The 16,600-nt window shown below is 36.1% G+C and overlaps 2 protein-coding genes across 7 annotated transcripts; both read right to left on the bottom strand.

Annotated features, from left to right (window-relative positions):
- LOC18793884 (probable inactive histone-lysine N-methyltransferase SUVR1) lies at positions 1–5,491 on the bottom strand. The gene is made up of 9 exons (XM_020555059.1): positions 5,303–5,491; positions 4,735–4,995; positions 4,297–4,548; positions 3,846–4,106; positions 2,169–3,638; positions 1,826–2,085; positions 512–578; positions 368–418; positions 1–278 (listed from the first exon to the last, which is right to left on the bottom strand). The coding sequence occupies exons 1-9, from the start codon at positions 5,489–5,491 to the stop codon at positions 186–188; spliced, it is 2,904 nt and encodes a 967-aa protein (XP_020410648.1). The 3' UTR covers positions 1–185.
- LOC18791097 lies at positions 8,422–13,977 on the bottom strand. 6 transcript variants are annotated; one of them, XM_020570058.1, is made up of 5 exons: positions 13,477–13,974; positions 10,913–12,775; positions 9,759–9,842; positions 9,137–9,242; positions 8,422–8,911 (listed from the first exon to the last, which is right to left on the bottom strand). In XM_020570058.1, the coding sequence occupies exons 2-4, from the start codon at positions 12,641–12,643 to the stop codon at positions 9,198–9,200; spliced, it is 1,860 nt and encodes a 619-aa protein (XP_020425647.1). In that variant the 5' UTR covers positions 12,644–12,775; positions 13,477–13,974; the 3' UTR covers positions 8,422–8,911; positions 9,137–9,197. The 6 variants fall into 6 exon arrangements, with proteins under 6 accessions (XP_020425647.1, XP_020425624.1, XP_020425618.1 ...); XM_020570035.1 differs by lacking the exon at positions 8,422–8,911 and having other exon boundaries at positions 9,149–9,842; positions 13,477–13,575; positions 13,669–13,977; XM_020570053.1 differs by lacking the exons at positions 8,422–8,911; positions 9,137–9,242; positions 9,759–9,842 and adding an exon at positions 9,990–10,461 and having other exon boundaries at positions 13,477–13,575; positions 13,669–13,964.

Below are 16,600 nucleotides of genomic sequence, written 5' to 3' on the forward strand. Positions count from 1 at the left end.
AGTCAAGAGTCTAACTGGATTCCTTGAAGGCATTAACATTCTCACTGGATTCCTTTCACAATCAAATTGATACTCATATGAAAGGAATCCAGTGAGATTACAAAACATAAGATGACATGATTTCCATTTCATTGTAGTATTTTAACCATTCTAGAACTATAAGATGAAATTATGCTTGAAGTACTTTAAAGGTTGCGGCCACGACAAAATGGGCTTCCACAGAGACACTGGAAAGTCTTCACAGGATGATCATGGTCATCAAAGTCAATGCCATAGTCCTGCAACAGTACAGACATTAAAAAGTAGGATAACAATGCCAAGTAAATAGTAATACCAAAATTATCAGATTTCGGTGAATCTTTCTTACCCAAGTGAGCTCCTCCATAGCAGCAACGTTCCTTGTTGTGAAAAGGGCAACCTGCACAATAAAAGACATAAAAACATATAAATAAATGCTTCCATTACCTGCTTGTATGAAGAAATGCTTCAATTAAATGCTCAGAAATCATACATGATAATAGTGATGATCTGGGGTCTCCACTTCAACAGGGATCTCAACCAAGGTAGCATCAAAACATCTAGCCAAAGAAATTCCCAAGTGATGTGTGAGGAGAAAAGTTTAGCACGAACCATAACTAAGGAGCGAAGAGTAAATTAACTCTATCCCATGAATCAAAATATTGAAGAAAATAAACCATTCAGGTCCTATATGACGTTGACACAGCTTGAATAAGTAGTGCTAATAAAGAAGAATTTTACGTACAGAATTTGAACAAGACATATCTACAACTAGTCACTAAGTGCATCTGCAAGATGAACTGCAGATGTAAACTTACTGGACAGTAATTTAATAACTAACTTGCAAGTAATCTAAGGAAAACTTAAATACTAAACAAAGAAATTAGAGTTTGGGTAGACCGAGTGGCTGAGATGAGTTCATGCTGACACCCCAAGCAATTTGAAGTTGGACTTGTGTAACCGAATCAATTAACTTTGGTAGAAAAGAATAGTGAATTAAGATTAGTACAAAAAAAATTGGAAATCAAATAGAGTCGAGTCAATGATTAGATAATCAACAAGATGTTACTTCATGATAAAATTCAAAATCTCTAAACTGAGAATTCATGTAATCTTAAAACTTCTAGTCTGAGGAGAAGATAAATGGTTTTATCAAGCAAAAGAGCTTCCTAATCAACAATAAGATATATTTGTATTCACTAATATTATTAATATATATCTCATACAAGATGAAACTAGCATCTCTTTTTCGAGCATCTCTTTTTCGAGCAACAAAATATGTCACAATTTCTTCCTATCATCTGTTCAGATGCAAGTTTATATCCAACTACACTTATATACGGCCATGGCATGATAATACTGCACCAATATTATGCCAAAGTTAACTCTTATAATAGGGTAAGTAGATATATATCCTGCAAGAGGTAGATATCTTTAACGGTAGCAGAAAAAGAACATAGTATTAGTTTCATAAGGGCTTTCCCTAGTGCTCGACATTCAGAGACTAGAGACTAGACGACAAGTCCCAGGGTCATGGCTGGTTGTGACGGACACAATACCCTGAGATTCATTTGGAGAGGATGTTTTGAATAGCAACACAAACAACACCAGAGAAAACAATTACTTGAAATTTATATAAAAGAGAACATATCTCTTCTGCAAAATATAAAAGTTAATATCAAAAAAAATATTTATGTGGGTCGAAGGGAGAGGTGAAAGGTGACTTTTATATGTTTGTGTGCTTGTGTGTCTGTGGCATATCTACACCTGTGATTGATACATATGTATAAGAGTATAGAATTTACACCTGTGATTGATAAATCTTGCAACATTTCCATAAACTGTAGCATCTAAGCAAAGTGCCTCTTCATCTTTTAAGACACCCCCTGAACCCCAGTCTGCATCTAGTAGCACCGGGCATGTATGCTTCTTACCAACATGCATATTTCGCTCATATAGTTCTGTATTGGTAACTATCTCTCCAACATATTCACAGACAAATGCCCCTCTTGGCAAGTCCTCCAGTGTTTGAAGGCCCCACCCTTTTCCTTCGAGCGTCAAAAACACCTGAAACATATAATAGACCAGCATCATATCAAGCTATTACATAACTAAGGGGCACAACTGATATTCACAGAGAAAAAACTAACCTGCAACTTCACAGTAATGCCTTGCTGAACAATCCGGTTTCCACAGTTCACATTACATCCGCATTTAGACCAGCATTCCTTTATAAATTTCCGAAATAAATGGCCCTTGCATGCCACAGGACTCTTCTTGTTCTTAGAGCTTTCAAGTGGGCACTTTTTACAATATACGTAGTGGTGTTCTTTAGGTTCTTGTTTCATAGATATACAGACTTCCAGAAACTTGTCCTTGACCAATCCCCCGGGTGTGTAAGCAAACCCACCCCTAGTTTCAATAGCACAGATACATGGTATCGGTGATGCCAGACAATCCCCATAACAATGCGGACAGCAACCCTCATCAGATATACGAACAAGCGAAAATTTCACATAGGCATTCTTATAAACTAAATTCCGAGGGATGTAAAAGAAGGTTGGCAGATCTTCAACATTTCTTCCATCTTCCAGAGAAATTTTCACTCTTTCTTCACCTCTAGTTATGTCATCAATATAAACACAGGACTTTACAACTCCAAGTGAAGAATGGTGGTTCTGAGCAGCCTCCACCTTGCATAATTTTGAAGATTGTAGCCCTCGGAGAACCTTTAATCTCTTTCCACTTTCACCACAAATTTTCTCAATGTCCTCAGTTGTAAAACCAATTAAGTGGTTGAGACATTCAAATCCACTGAAAACTATATGTTTTGGTATGTGGGGTACAATCTTGATAAGATTCTGAAATACAAATACTTCACTAGGAAAACTTGGGGCACTGCAATTATCTCGTTGGTAATCATCTTTTCTGGCAAGAACATGTTGTGCATTGGAAATTCTTAAATCCGGTGAATCTCTGAGTCTTGTTTTTTTATCAACAGTGGACTTAATTTGTATTGCCAAATGGGATTCCCCATTGCTATATGATTTTATGCATCTCCCTTCCACCACTTCTACCGCTGCATCACAATTTGGCAGATGGAAATCATACTGTGGAGAAGAGGTACCAATCAAAGGAATTTTCACCTCTCCTGTTGGAGGAGATGATGAAACATCCATCTGTGACAAATCATAAACACTATCTCTATTGTCCACATTCAATGGTTCCACTTCCAGTAACCCTGAGCTGTCTTCACCATCATCAGCATTACAACCATCATAATATGAAGAATCATGTAACAATATCACATTGAGATTTTCTGCCACCCCTGGATTGCAGCTATGCACAGGATCTAAGTTATCCCAAATGACTAAAGCGCCTTCTTCCTGGTTTCTCCAGTTAGTTCTCAATAGTGGAATACATTCCTCAGATTCTTCCGAATCTGAAAACACATCTTCATCATTCTGATGTGCCTTTCTTGATGGAGCTGTTTCCAAGCAAGATTTAGAGAAGGGACATGACTTTTTTTCCTGTTGTATTGTGTATAATTTCTTGGTTGAAAAAGCATCAACTTCAATTTTGTCATACAATGGCACTTCCTTGTTCTCAGATTTCACTCCCTGGTACAAAAGTACATGTAATGTTACATCACTGAAAACTAAGCATGCAAATGCAATTGAAACAAGAATTATATGTCCCATAGATCTCCTCTGCATGGTAGGTGAGAGGCAGCATTATGGCACATGAAACACCACAACCATAATTTGAAATGATAGTAAGAAAAAATATAAGCAAAAAATCAATAAGATGAACCAAAAAGTACTCACCTTTGATTCATGAATCAAAACTTCTTCTTCCTGATGCCTTAGGACAGTTCTTCTGGATAGGGTTTGAAGTTCTTCAGATGACGAATCGGAAAAAAGATCATCATTCAAATGTGCACTTCTTGATGGAGTTTTTTCCAAGGAAGATTTGGAGAGAGACACTGCCTGTTTTTTCCGCTGACTTGTGCATAATCTCTTGGTTGGAAGTTCAACATCTTCAGTTTTATCATATGATAGAGCTTTTTTGTTCTTGGATTTCACTCCCTGGTACAGAAATTCATGAAATTTTAGAACATTTAAATTAAGCATGCAAATCAAATGGAAAAAAAAGTTATTATTCCCATAGATCTGCCCTGCATGGTAACAGAGCAGGACGTGAAACACCACGCTAATAATTTCAAATTTGTAACAGAAATATAAGGAGTAAAATCTAGATAAAGAAAAAGATGCCCACCACTGATTCACGTATCCTAGCTTCTTCTTCCTGGTGTTTCAGGGAATATTTGCACAATGGTGGCTGAAGGTCTTCACATGAAGAATCTGATAACAGCTCAACATCATTTGGATGTGCACTTCTTGATGGAGTTGTTCCCAAGGAAGATTTAGACTGAGACAATGCCTGTTTTCTCTGTTGTCTTGTCCATAATCTCTTTGTTGGACGTTCAGCATCTTCAGTTTGAGCTTCTTTGTTCTTAGATTTCACTCCCTGTTATGAAAATACACGAAATCTTAAAACATTTAAATTAAGCATGCACATCAAAAGTTATCGTTCCCACAGATCTCCCCTGCATGGTAGACAGAGCAGGACATGAAACACCACAATAATAATTCCAAATGATTGAAACACAAAAATAAGGAGTAAATTCTATAAGATAAAGCAAAAGATCCTCACCTCTGATTCATGTATCGAAGAAGCTTCCTGTTGTTTCATTGAATATCTTCTCAATGGTGGTTGATTATTTTCAGACGAAGAATCTGACAACAGATCATCATCACTTGGATGTGCCTGTCTTGATGGAGTTGCGTCTGAGCAAGACTTGGAGAGGTACAATGCCTGTTTCTTCTGTTGTCTTGTGTGTACTCTCTGGGTTGGAAGTTCAACAGCTTCAGTTTTATCATATGATGGAGCTTCTTTCTTCTTGGATTTCACTCCCTGGTATGAAAAGACACATATATTAAAACATTAAATTAAGAATTCAAATGAAATTGGAAAAAGCAATATATCCCATGGATCTCTGCAAGGTAGATAAGGAATAGAATCTATACAAAAAAGCAGAAAATAAAAAGGTCACCTTTGATTCATGAATTAAAGTTTCTTTTTCCTTGCTTTCCACTCTCTGTTTGAAAAAAGCCATTGTAAGCAGGCAAAACAGGATAAGGAATGAGAATACAAAGTATAACCTCATATACAGAGGAAACCAATAAGCATTGCCAGATATTAACACATATGTAATATGCACCTCCTCCTTGGAATTCTTGTCCAGTATAACGTCAAGCAGTACTCTGTAATCATCATCTACAATAAGCTCCCAGTTATTTTCATATAATTTTAGAAGTTCCTTAAGCGCTGCCTTTGTTTTGGCTCCCGAAATGCCACAACGCTTCATTACACGACAGGCATCTGCAATTGTGTGCTTTTTTGGTGGCATCACTGATTTAAAGTTTTCCGATAGGTCGATCTGTTGGTGTGTCCCTTCCCTTCCCTTCATATGCAGAATAGTGTAATAAGTGACAGGTATGAATCAACATAACGGATCCAAAATTGGAAAATTATTTATTAATATTCCACTCATGGTGGACTGAATTATTATGTAAGCCATGAATAACACCACTGTCAACAAAATGAAGCAGGGAACTAGAAAGCCAAGAAAACCCAAAAGATTTAACCAAGGTGTGATCACCATGGATGCCATAAGAACATAAATGAATCATCTTATATAACTGTAGTAATGCTATCACTGGTTGTCCATATCCAGCATAAGTAGATGATTTAAAAAGAAAAATAATTAATTTTGAAATTCAGATCAGCTAGTAAACCCACATAACTGACAGGACAGCCACTGCCCAAATTTCCTCACATGGGTTAATTATATTAAAAATTGAAAGACTAAGGCCTAATACCACCCATGTTTAACTCAGTCAAAGGAAAAGGATTCAATGTCTTCCTGAAAACTTAAAAAAAATTCTTTATTTTAGACATCAGCTTGCGTTCTACATTGACCGCAGAATATTATTTAAGGAAACCTGAATTTTGTAAATCTTACTCAAATAAATAATCAAAACAACAAAAATAACAAAAGCACATGACTAATGGACTCATAAACATCCCCCCGATCAATATGTACAGTAAACAAATAAAGCAGCAACATTTGAAACAGTGAGAAATTAAGACAAACAGGAAACTGGCAAAAGGCCTCTTCTTTCAATAGTACACAGGCCAAGACCCATATATGCATAAACAACGGTGATGGAGGTAAATTCGAGGCTACAAAAGAAGAACACAACAGTCCTTCATCATCAACAAACAAGAACACATCCAAAACATGATGCACAACCCAAATGCAAAGACCACAGATAACGTCAAAAACTTACAGTCACAGAGAGAGAGAGAGAGAGAGAGAGAGAGAGAGAGAGAGAGAGAGAGAGAGGGAAATGAAAGGAAAGTTGAGTGTGCATTTTTCATTCTCTTTGCAGCAGAGAACAAACAAAAAAACAGTCTTGGGTTTTTTGTTTCAAAAGAGAAAAAATTGAAGCTGAATAAGAAAAGCAATAGGTTGAAGCTAAAGGAAAAAAAAACTGATGAAATACAGAGCAAAATACCCGAAAAGACAGAAAGTAAGATCTTTTATATGAAAGCATCAGAAATGAATAGGAAAAATGATTACTTGACTCGCAAGCTAGTTTGAGAAATCCAAAAACAAAATAAGAAAATAGAAATTTCCCATACAGCATCCACCCAAAAGAAATAGCAAAATACAAGCATATGAAAGATACCACAGGACATGTCACACTAAACCACCATTTTCTAAACACTTTCTTTTTCTGCTTTCAAAAGCATATGTAAAATCATCTCCCCCAAAAATAAAAAAAATCTCAAAGACTCGTAAAAATCTCAAACCTGATCATATAAAAATGTCACCTTTTCACCCAGGTGAATGTTGCTAAACAGATGAGATGAAATGGGAAAATGTTCTTGACGCCTTCAGATCTATGCCACTCAAAAACCCATTTTGTTTTCTTGATCCTTTTTGGAATTTTATTTACCTTCTCTTCTTCTTTGATAGTGAATAAAAACAGAGAGAGTGATCAAAAGTGTAGCTACATTTAGTGGTATGTAAATATATACCTCTAAGACTACAAGACAGAGCTGCTGTGCTGGTTTGAAGACCAAAGGTCCAAGAAGCTGTAGGGAGCTCTAGGGTTTTTCCATCTCGTACGGTCGAGTGAAAAAGTTGGAGGTGAAAAAGCTCCCTGGCCTCTTCGCCTTCTTTTGTACCCCCAAATCAAATGCAGACAAAAAAGTTAAAAAAAATATCTTGAGCTAAGCAAAAATGATAACCTCGTGCTAATATCAAAATAACCTCCTGCTAAATAATTAATTGGGAAGCTTCTAGATTCTCGGGATGATGTTATTTAGACATATTTAATTGATAACCTCGTCCCAAACTTGGAAAAGTGTGGGACCAAAATGGTCAAGCCTTGCCACGTGTCGCATAATCAATTTAAAAAGAGTAAAAGGTCAAGATACGCCTCCATCCTGGAGTGCCATATGGCGGAGAACAATTGTGCCACGTGGACGTACAATTGATTAACCAATAAGAGGTGAAGGGATCATGGGCTTGGAAGTTTGCCTCTTAAATATGGGACATAAGGCTCATTTGTGTGACTGAAGCCCAATCCAGGTATAAAAGAAGTCCAATCCAACACAGATAAAGGGACAGACTTATGAGGCTAATTTTAGTCATAACCATCCGTCAGTTTGGTACTGCTTTTATATGTACTTGGTTTATAATTTTTTTTAAAGCGATATTCTATTTTAATTTAATCTAAACTATAGGGAGGGAATTCGAACTTGGGTGCAAAATGGAGAGCATATCCGCTCTACCCAACTTAACTAAGCTCATATCATATGTGATGTTTTTAAACTTTTGATTAGAAGCAACTTTATTAGAACACGGTGAAATTTTTTATAAAAAAAATAAGTGTGCTTCTCCAAGAAACACGTTTATGACTCAAACTTTTAGCCCTTCTAAAACATAAAAGGAAAATGAGGATGGGATGATGAAAGAATAGTATGGTAATTTCACAAAGAAAGAATAGGAGTCATTTGAGTAAATATTTATCAGAAAAATGAAAATGAGAGGAAAGTAAGAAGCAAGATGGTAAAGGGGGAGAAAAATGGTAAGATATATCTATTGATTTTCTTTTCCTTTTCTATAAACAATTTGTTTCTCATTTCTTCATTTACTACTAAGACAATAATTTCCAACTTTTCTTTTTCGTTTTCAACTTGTCATTGTAACAGCGTTGTAGGTGGGCAACCATTTCTCTTTTCTCTAGTCTATTCAAAACAACCATGTCAGAAAGAATGAAACAAGAAACGCAAACGTTATCAAACAGACTAAAATGAGTCTCAATTTGCATTTACAGTGGGGTTTTTTTTTATAAGGATTGAATGACTCAGGTACTGGGACAAATATCAACCGCTTAGAAATAAAGTAAAGGCATAACAGGCCAAGAACAACTTCTGTCAGGATTCAAAACAAACACAAATTGAAAGAACTGACATAGAAGCAACCAATGATGCACCAAAACTTCACCAAAAGAGCTCCTCACAAGTTTAAACAAAAATGGAAAAGCAGCCTGCAGACAAAATCAAATTCCATCTCTTTCCTGAAACACCTTGCTTGCCTGGTTTAACCAAATACTTGCAGTTCAATCATCAATCTCTTTCAACCCCATATCAATATGGAGGCAAAAAACCCCGCATCTGTTAAGCCTTCCATTCGGTTTGACCACAATTTTACCAGCCCTGTGATCAAGATACTCAAACACTTGCACTTATGCATCTGTATCACCACAAGAAACGTGACAGTCATCATTACAATACCAGCGAGGGGAAATTTTCTTAAGGAAACTGTCAGCCATGAAATATGCCAATATACAAGTTTACTGTTCACATTATTAGTTAAAGTAGATCAGCAATTGAGACATTTTACAGTAATCCAGAATTCTTGACCTGCGTCTACCTAGAACTATACGGAATGAATTATATGAAAGAACTTTCCACTAACCTTAAAGTAATCACACGCAGGGTAGGAGTGCAAAGCCTGCTGGAGAATGGTTACCTGAAATTTACCCCATATACTTCCAGTACAAGGTCCTGCACACATGCTTGACCTAAAAAAAAAAAAAAAAAAGTTCCTGCATACATGATGATTTGATAATACTTTTACAAAGTTAAATATTTTTCTTGTTCTTTTTCCCTTTATAGCATGGCTATGTGGATTTATTGTACTGTCCACTATGGTTAGTTTGCTTTTCTCATCCTTTTTTTCTTATTTTTCTCTATCTTGGCTAGGAAATTTGAAGTTAAACGAACATGCTTCAGGCATGTTTGACGCATCTAATTAAATTGCCACCATCATTTATAAGTGGTCAGGTCCATGGTTTGATATGACATGGTTTAGAGGCTATAGGTAAGTTTCTAACTTTATCTTCTGATTATGAAGAGGACTACTACGATTATTTAGTCTCAATCTCTTCTCTATCACTTTTTATAGCTAAGCTAGACAACTATGTTTGAGTATATGATGAACACCTAGTGGGCGAACAAAATATAAGACAATCTAATATGTCAAATGTAATCCCTGTAATTAAAACATGAAAACAAAAGATAAGATCCAGGAAACTTACTTTGTGAGGACTAGAATGATGTATTCCACGCATGAACATGGTCAAGAACGAACTAGCGGCGACCAGAGCAAGCATGTTAACAAGCTGCAAATCAAACGCTCTAAGGCTGGAGTGGAGATATGCAGAAGATGAAAATTTTAAACTAGGATAGCAGGGTTTTGTCTAAGAATTAAATTCCAGTTCGGATTGATCTCAGCAAAATTATTAAAATGCCAAATTCAGTGTTGCTAATTGCCCTCAAGATGATTTGCTATCAATTTAATTATATCAAAATCTCGTACATTCAATACTAATGAGCAGATTACAAGCGTTTCTGGCCTAAGAATCAAGGGACTAAATCCCAACCAATACAAACTATCCTAGAATCAGAAAACTGTCTGATATCACTGTATCAGGGTAACTGAAGAAAACCATAAAACACAACAGAAAACATCTGGATTCCAATGTATACATACATATATAATTTAAGTTGCCCACTGCTGTATACAGTATGAGAGTTACAACTACTACACAAATTTCAACCCTGGATTTTGGTACTTAAAACTCCTGTACATTTTGGTCGGAGAGTGGGACTCTGTGTATGGATAATTGCTACTGCAATTGAGAAGGACTGCAGAATAGACATAGTTGGTTGAAAATGAACAAAATATAAACCATCGTGGACATTCAACATCCTGAATGTGGGAGGGCCATGTTCTGAACCCTGAAGAATTGAAATGGGAGAAAAGCATCTCAATACATATTCAAATAATTGCATATATGCTCAAAAGTTAAGTACGAATAGATGTAAGTATGTGACAAATTGTTCCTGGATAATTTTTAACATCAACTAACATTCTGTAGCCTTGCAAAGAACCATATAGCTTTAGCATCACACAAAAATATGCTGGAAGTATAAAATACCATGTTTCAGTTCCCATCAGGTAAGTCATAAAAAACACTTCATCCTTCGTTTTCAAGCCAAAAACAATATTATTTTCCAGATTCCGAGATCTCATGTCCAAAAACATTAACTCATCAGATCAAGCACCGGATACACAAATTTTGTAAACATGTATGGATGTAGTCAATTTTAATACTTGCTCAACAACATTTTGTATTTCACTTTGTAAGAAACTAAAGGGGGAAGGGAGTGAGGTAGGAGATTGGCATACCTTTCGATTTAAATCAAATGACTTGCACTCCCCCTGAGTGTCCGATTGAGGGAAAATGTCTTCTTTGCTTGGTTTGGTTTGAAGTACTGTGAGTGGGCACCCCAGATCCCAACCTCCACAGTCACAATGTCCACCAGATCTCCATCTTTCAGTAAGACTTGAAACACCACCATTTCTGGTTATTGGCCCACCATGAAGACCTGCTGGGATTAGAACATCCATACTGGTAGAGCAATCACCATTATTTCGACAACATTCGATAGGTACTGAGGCTTCCACAGTAGCGGTTTTCTTGACTCCAACTTTCTTCAGAAATTTCAAACCCCAACCTCCAGCCTCCTCCTTACGATCATCAGGGAGATGGTCTTTGACAACAATGGCAGCCAATTCAAAATTTGGAGGGAGATGATCTTCTAATAAATTGGGCAGACCTAGAGCATCTTGATTGTTGCCTGTATCTAGGCACGACTCCCGAGAAGAACTTTCAAGTTTCGAAATTGGTCCACTCAATTTGGAGGAGGTTTTTTGTTTGGATGACTGACTTGACCTGAATACTTCTGCCACCTTCTTTGATAACCCCTTACTCTTCCTGAGATTATGGCTAGAAGTATGCATCTCAATACCACCACCAAACAAAACAAACTCAGTCTCCATGATCTTTGAATTGTTTGAGCAGAGCGAGACCAAATTATTCACTTTCATCTTACCGACAAGCTGTGACTCACCATCTCGAATTTCATGGTCCTTTTGCCCACCCTTTCCTGAATGGAACAAGTATACATAGTCCAGAGTCTTATCTTCTTCAGACTCGACCTTCCACAAGTTGGCTACATAGACCTCCCTTTTTTGATCTGTGGAGAAAACAAAATGAGGATTCCCTCCCTTCCACGTGCATTGAAGCATTCCTTGAGAAACAGTGGCGAGAGCAGAAGCAGAAGATTGATCAGAACACGCAGAGTTTGTACTACACAGAGAAACAAACCTTTTGTGGCCAGTATCAGATCCATTTTTATGGCTTCCCTTATTTGGTGTTTCCTTTTCTAGCACCGGTGAAGAAGAGAAACTTAATCCACCAGGAGATTCTGTTAAATCATAGCATATTGAGCCTTTCACATCATTTGTATTAATTCTTGTCAAGTCTGTATTGCTACCGAGGGGACCGAATTGGTGGAACAAAGGGCCCTTTAATATATTCACCATGCTCTTGCTCCCCATAACTGTACCTACAATCCACTGTCCTGCAGGGCCTATCACTACACTCCCCCCTCCAGCTGCCAATGGACATTCAAAAACAAACCTAGTAGAATTACATGTATCTCCACTTCTAACTTTAGCCACATTCAAGCTCTCAGGCAAAGCACCAATCTTTGTCGAGCTCAAATTCACAACTGCACTGCATCGGGTAGCTTTGGATGCACTAATATGAATCAATTCCATGCAACGACGACGAAATTTTTCATCTAAGCTCAGTATATGTTTTGGAATCCTTCTGTCCAAGCCCAGAGCACTTGGAAACAATGAACTTTTTGTGCAACATTTACTAATTTGTGAACAATTAACATTTGAAATTAGGGCATGCTGTGGATTTGACCATGTGACTAACCTTTTCAATTTTGACCCAGAGGATTTTAAAGTACCATTTCTTGACAATTCCCGCTCCTTGCTCAATCTATGCAACGAATCGTCTTGTCCCTGGTGATCTTTCTGAGCATCTACTAACTTATCATCCATCTGCTGACCCCAATTAAATACCACACATTAATGGCAGCTAAGTTTTTCCCTATATTTTGCTTCAAACTGATTTATATAGTCTTGGTGGTAGACGGCCTTATATAACTGTCCAATTCTTATCTTGCAAGAAACCTGAAAACAAACACAAGCGGTAAGCACAAGCTATCAATTTGCAAATTTAAGATGACATTAATTGGAAACTTTGAAGTTTGTCCAACCCAGAAGCTACGGAGATAAATCCAGAAATTGATCGAAGCTGTCAAAATCAAGATTGGGAGATTGTTTTCAAAATCTGAAGCGTGAAGCATTAGGCTCCAGGCACAATCATAAAAAATAAGCTTGGAGGTTTTTATTTATTTGTTGTGCTATCAAAACCAACTGCAACTATATCGTCCACAGTTTTCTAACTTTCCCTTGGTGACTTAGATACAGTTTCTCCCTAACCCAAAACAGGAACATATACAAAAAAAATCTCCCACCAACCCAACATAGCTCCTAATTCAGTAAAAAGAAAGTACTTAACTCCTAATTTCCATCTGTTTATAGTACAATTTCTCTAAGAACTGAGAAAGAAGCAGACTGACAAAAAGATTTGATCTTTATACATCTTAACTCCATATAAATAAAACCCAGAAAGGAAATTCAAACACAACATTAGAAAATCACCATCAAACCAACAAAGTGGCCTATGATAAAGATGAATAAAATATTTTTAAAAAGGCAGAAAGTGGCCATAAAACATAATAAACAGACACCCAGAAGAAAAGTTCAAACAATTTAAAATATACATATAAAAAAAACTAAAAAGAAGAATTTTTTTCTTTTTCTCTTACCTTAGGAATTGGATCCAAGAAGAAGCAAGCAGCTTATTTGCAATGCATTTAACACTGTTCTTACTCCTCAAACTTTGAGCTTGTTGTCCCAACCGCACACTTTAAGCACAAAGAAGACTGAAAGGTCAAATGGGGAACCACCAAAAAGAAAGTAAAGGAAAAAAGGTGGCCAAGTGAAGAAGAATAAACAACCAGCTAAGCACATGGAAAAGCAAAGATAAGCAAGAGCCACCACCACCACTACTAATGAGATCACACGTCTCACAATTCTAGGTTCCAAGCCATCTGTTTCTTTTCATTTTCAAGAAAAAATTACAACTGTTTTAGGCAACATTGAAGAAAGAACGAAAGAAATTATGAGAAATGCCTGAAAAAAAAAACTGAACTTTATTTGTTTTGGGTCTGAAAAACTGAAACAAAAAAACCTCTGAACTGAACCAAGAGGCGTGGTGGGGGATGAAGTGGGTTTAATTCGTAAGCCACGTTTTCTGGGTTGAATTTGGGTACTTGTTTAGTTCTACCGAAGTCCCGGGTTCAACTGTGGCGGGCCCCACCTCATATTCTTGCATTTCCTGAGCCACTACATTGACAAAGAAATTTACACAAAAGTAGACGCTTAACAAAAAGTTTATAAATTGCGTGCCTTGTTGATTTTATGTTAGAAGAAAAATTACCCAATATATTCACGGTTGAGGAAGAACATATCGCCTTGTTAACCCTATCTTTTGATCATTGATAATGTGAATTTTTATCCCAACGTGTAATCCGCAATCATGACAATATGAAATGTGATGAGTGCGAGTGGCCTTGCTAGTTTTTCTTTTTTTTTATCTATTGAGTTGGAGGATTAAAACATAGACATCTTTCAACATTGAGAACATGCCTATTTGAAATTACATTTATAGAAAACATTTTTGCTCCTAAGCAAGTTTATTAAAATTGCTTTTATTAGAAGAGCGTTGAAATTTTTGTTATAAATCCAATTGTAAGTGTTTCATGAAGAAGCACATCCTCGCTCTTATGCGCAGGTAGATTGCTAGAAATCATATTTTCTTTAAATCTGTTACGAATGCAGTCGCAGGTGTGGCCGCGAGGGCGTTTCTTCAGGTGGTGGTGATATGGTTCGTTTAGGCGCATAGGTTGATTTAGAGTTTTGGTTATGTTGGGTTTGTGGGCTTTGTTTGGGCTTATGACTAATTGTGGTTATGTGGACTAGTGCAGTTTTTGTCCGCGTTAGTTTTGCTTTTAGCATTTTAGTTTATTGCATTCATGGAATTTGTATTTTAGATGTTTTGGATTGTACCGTTGAAGTTTATTTAATGAAGTTTCTATTTAATTATATAAAAAAATGAAGCACCACCTCCAAAAAGCGGTTTTATGAACCCAAAAATACTTTAAAATTGTTATATCAAACACAATCAGTAACGTTTTCCATTCTAAAAGCACTCCCAAATTAATCAGTGATATTGGTCATTATACTAATAAAGAAAATTTATCATATAAGATAAGACTTGGTATTGGATATAAAATTTTAAACACACACACTTTGCATTTAGCCAAAATTCACAAGTAAAAAGTAATGTAATATTTTTACTTGAGAATTTGAATTGAAGATATAATATAATATACATTTTGAGTGTATAATTCGTACGAACTTATCTCTTTACTATTGGTAATATGGTTCAAAAATAAAGAGGGAAAAGGTTTTTGAGGGTGAGCTGGTGCGCATGATACTGAGAGCCAGAGAACTCCACTAGTAGGTCAGGGTGGCCCCCACTACAAGTAGCCGAATAGGAGAAGGCCACATCAGCTAAATTGTTCACATTTTATTTTTATTTTTATTTTTTAATAATTATTATTGGGCAATTGGGTTCAAGTTCAGACAAATTTTCTTTGTTTTCATTGCCTTGAATTTTGATTGTCACAAGGCTACGACTTGGTCTCTTGGACTTGGACATGTGAAGAGAGAGAGAGAGAGAGAGAGAGATAGCGTAGGAAATGATCAAATACAAACATACCTACACCTACATACATTACATTCTCTTATTTGTTTCTAATTTTTATAGTATTTATATTTATTATTATATTATTAATCATGTTAGTTTCTTTAATGTGCTCATATTCTCCTCCCCTACTTATTTATTATGTAGGCGGCGGGTAAATTAAATCTTATACTTCAACTCACTCAGAAAATCAGATCGGCCATCACCTCAAAAGATTTATTTCCAGCATTGAATGGTTGCAAGGTTGCAATCATAAAATTCATCATGGCTACTAAAAACCAAAACCAACCAAATTAATTATGGTTACCCTTGTTTAGATCTCTCCTAATTAATAATCTAATGTAAAACGGAGTGTGTTGTCTAAAGAACTTATTTGAGGATCAACTAGTTTTTTGTGTAGTGGTAGTTGTCTTCGCTTAGTTGGAGAAAGTCTCAAATTCGTTTTACATGGATTCAAAAACGATATCTAGTTGTCATTGATCCATTATGGTAGTGTAGTTCTATTGTTTGTCTCGATGAAAAAAAAATATATTTTATTTGTCAAACAAAAAGAATTTATTTGAGGAGTAAAACTTCTCTATTACAACATATGATAGAGAAGTATTTCTCTATCTTTGTTTTCTTATCATTGACGGACAAATATTTGATGTTTGAACTATTTTTAATATTAAAGAAAGAAATACCACTAGATTAAAGAGAATAGCTAACTTGAATTGTTTGGTTAGATATATGTCTCAATAGCATATTTTCACCTAAAAGCATTTTTTTATTTTTGGGATAATAAAAGCACAAATTTTTTTCCGAACCACAAAATGCATTTTTGTGAAGTTCAACTACTTACTAAAAAAGTCGGATACAAAAGGGAAAAAAGAAAAGTGTTTCTGGGGAAGGAAAAAAACCCTTTTGCTGTCTAAAAACGTGCTTTTTTGTTGTTAAAGGCAATTTAGTCACGAGCAAGATTGATATAGTTAGTTGGTGGGAAGTTTTTCTTGTAATAGCAATAGATAGTGGTTGGTGGTCTCTAGACTAGGCTAAATTTTCTGCAGTGGAATTATGGGTAGTGAGTTATATGACAAATGAAATTGCTATTGGCATCCCCACTACCACTAGTAGAATTGGAT

This window comes from Prunus persica, chromosome G1, assembly GCF_000346465.2.
Source record: "Prunus persica cultivar Lovell chromosome G1, Prunus_persica_NCBIv2, whole genome shotgun sequence".
NCBI lineage: Eukaryota > Viridiplantae > Streptophyta > Magnoliopsida > Rosales > Rosaceae > Prunus > Prunus persica.

Coding starts and splice junctions, on each gene's coding strand:
- LOC18793884 (XM_020555059.1), bottom strand. CDS start 5,491: ATGCCACCAAAAAAGCACACAATTGCAGATGCCTGTCGTGTAATGAAG. Junction 4,107..4,296: donor CTAGGATACGTGAATCAGTG/GTGGGCATCTTT, acceptor TTTCTGTACCAG/GGAGTGAAATCCAAGAACAA. Junction 579..1,825: donor GCAAGATTTATCAATCACAG/GTGTAAATTCTA, acceptor TTCTTTGGCTAG/ATGTTTTGATGCTACCTTGG.
- LOC18791097 (XM_020570035.1), bottom strand. CDS start 12,643: ATGGATGATAAGTTAGTAGATGCTCAGAAAGATCACCAGGGACAAGAC. Junction 9,843..10,912: donor CATTTGATTTAAATCGAAAG/GTATGCCAATCT, acceptor TTTGATTTGCAG/CTTGTTAACATGCTTGCTCT.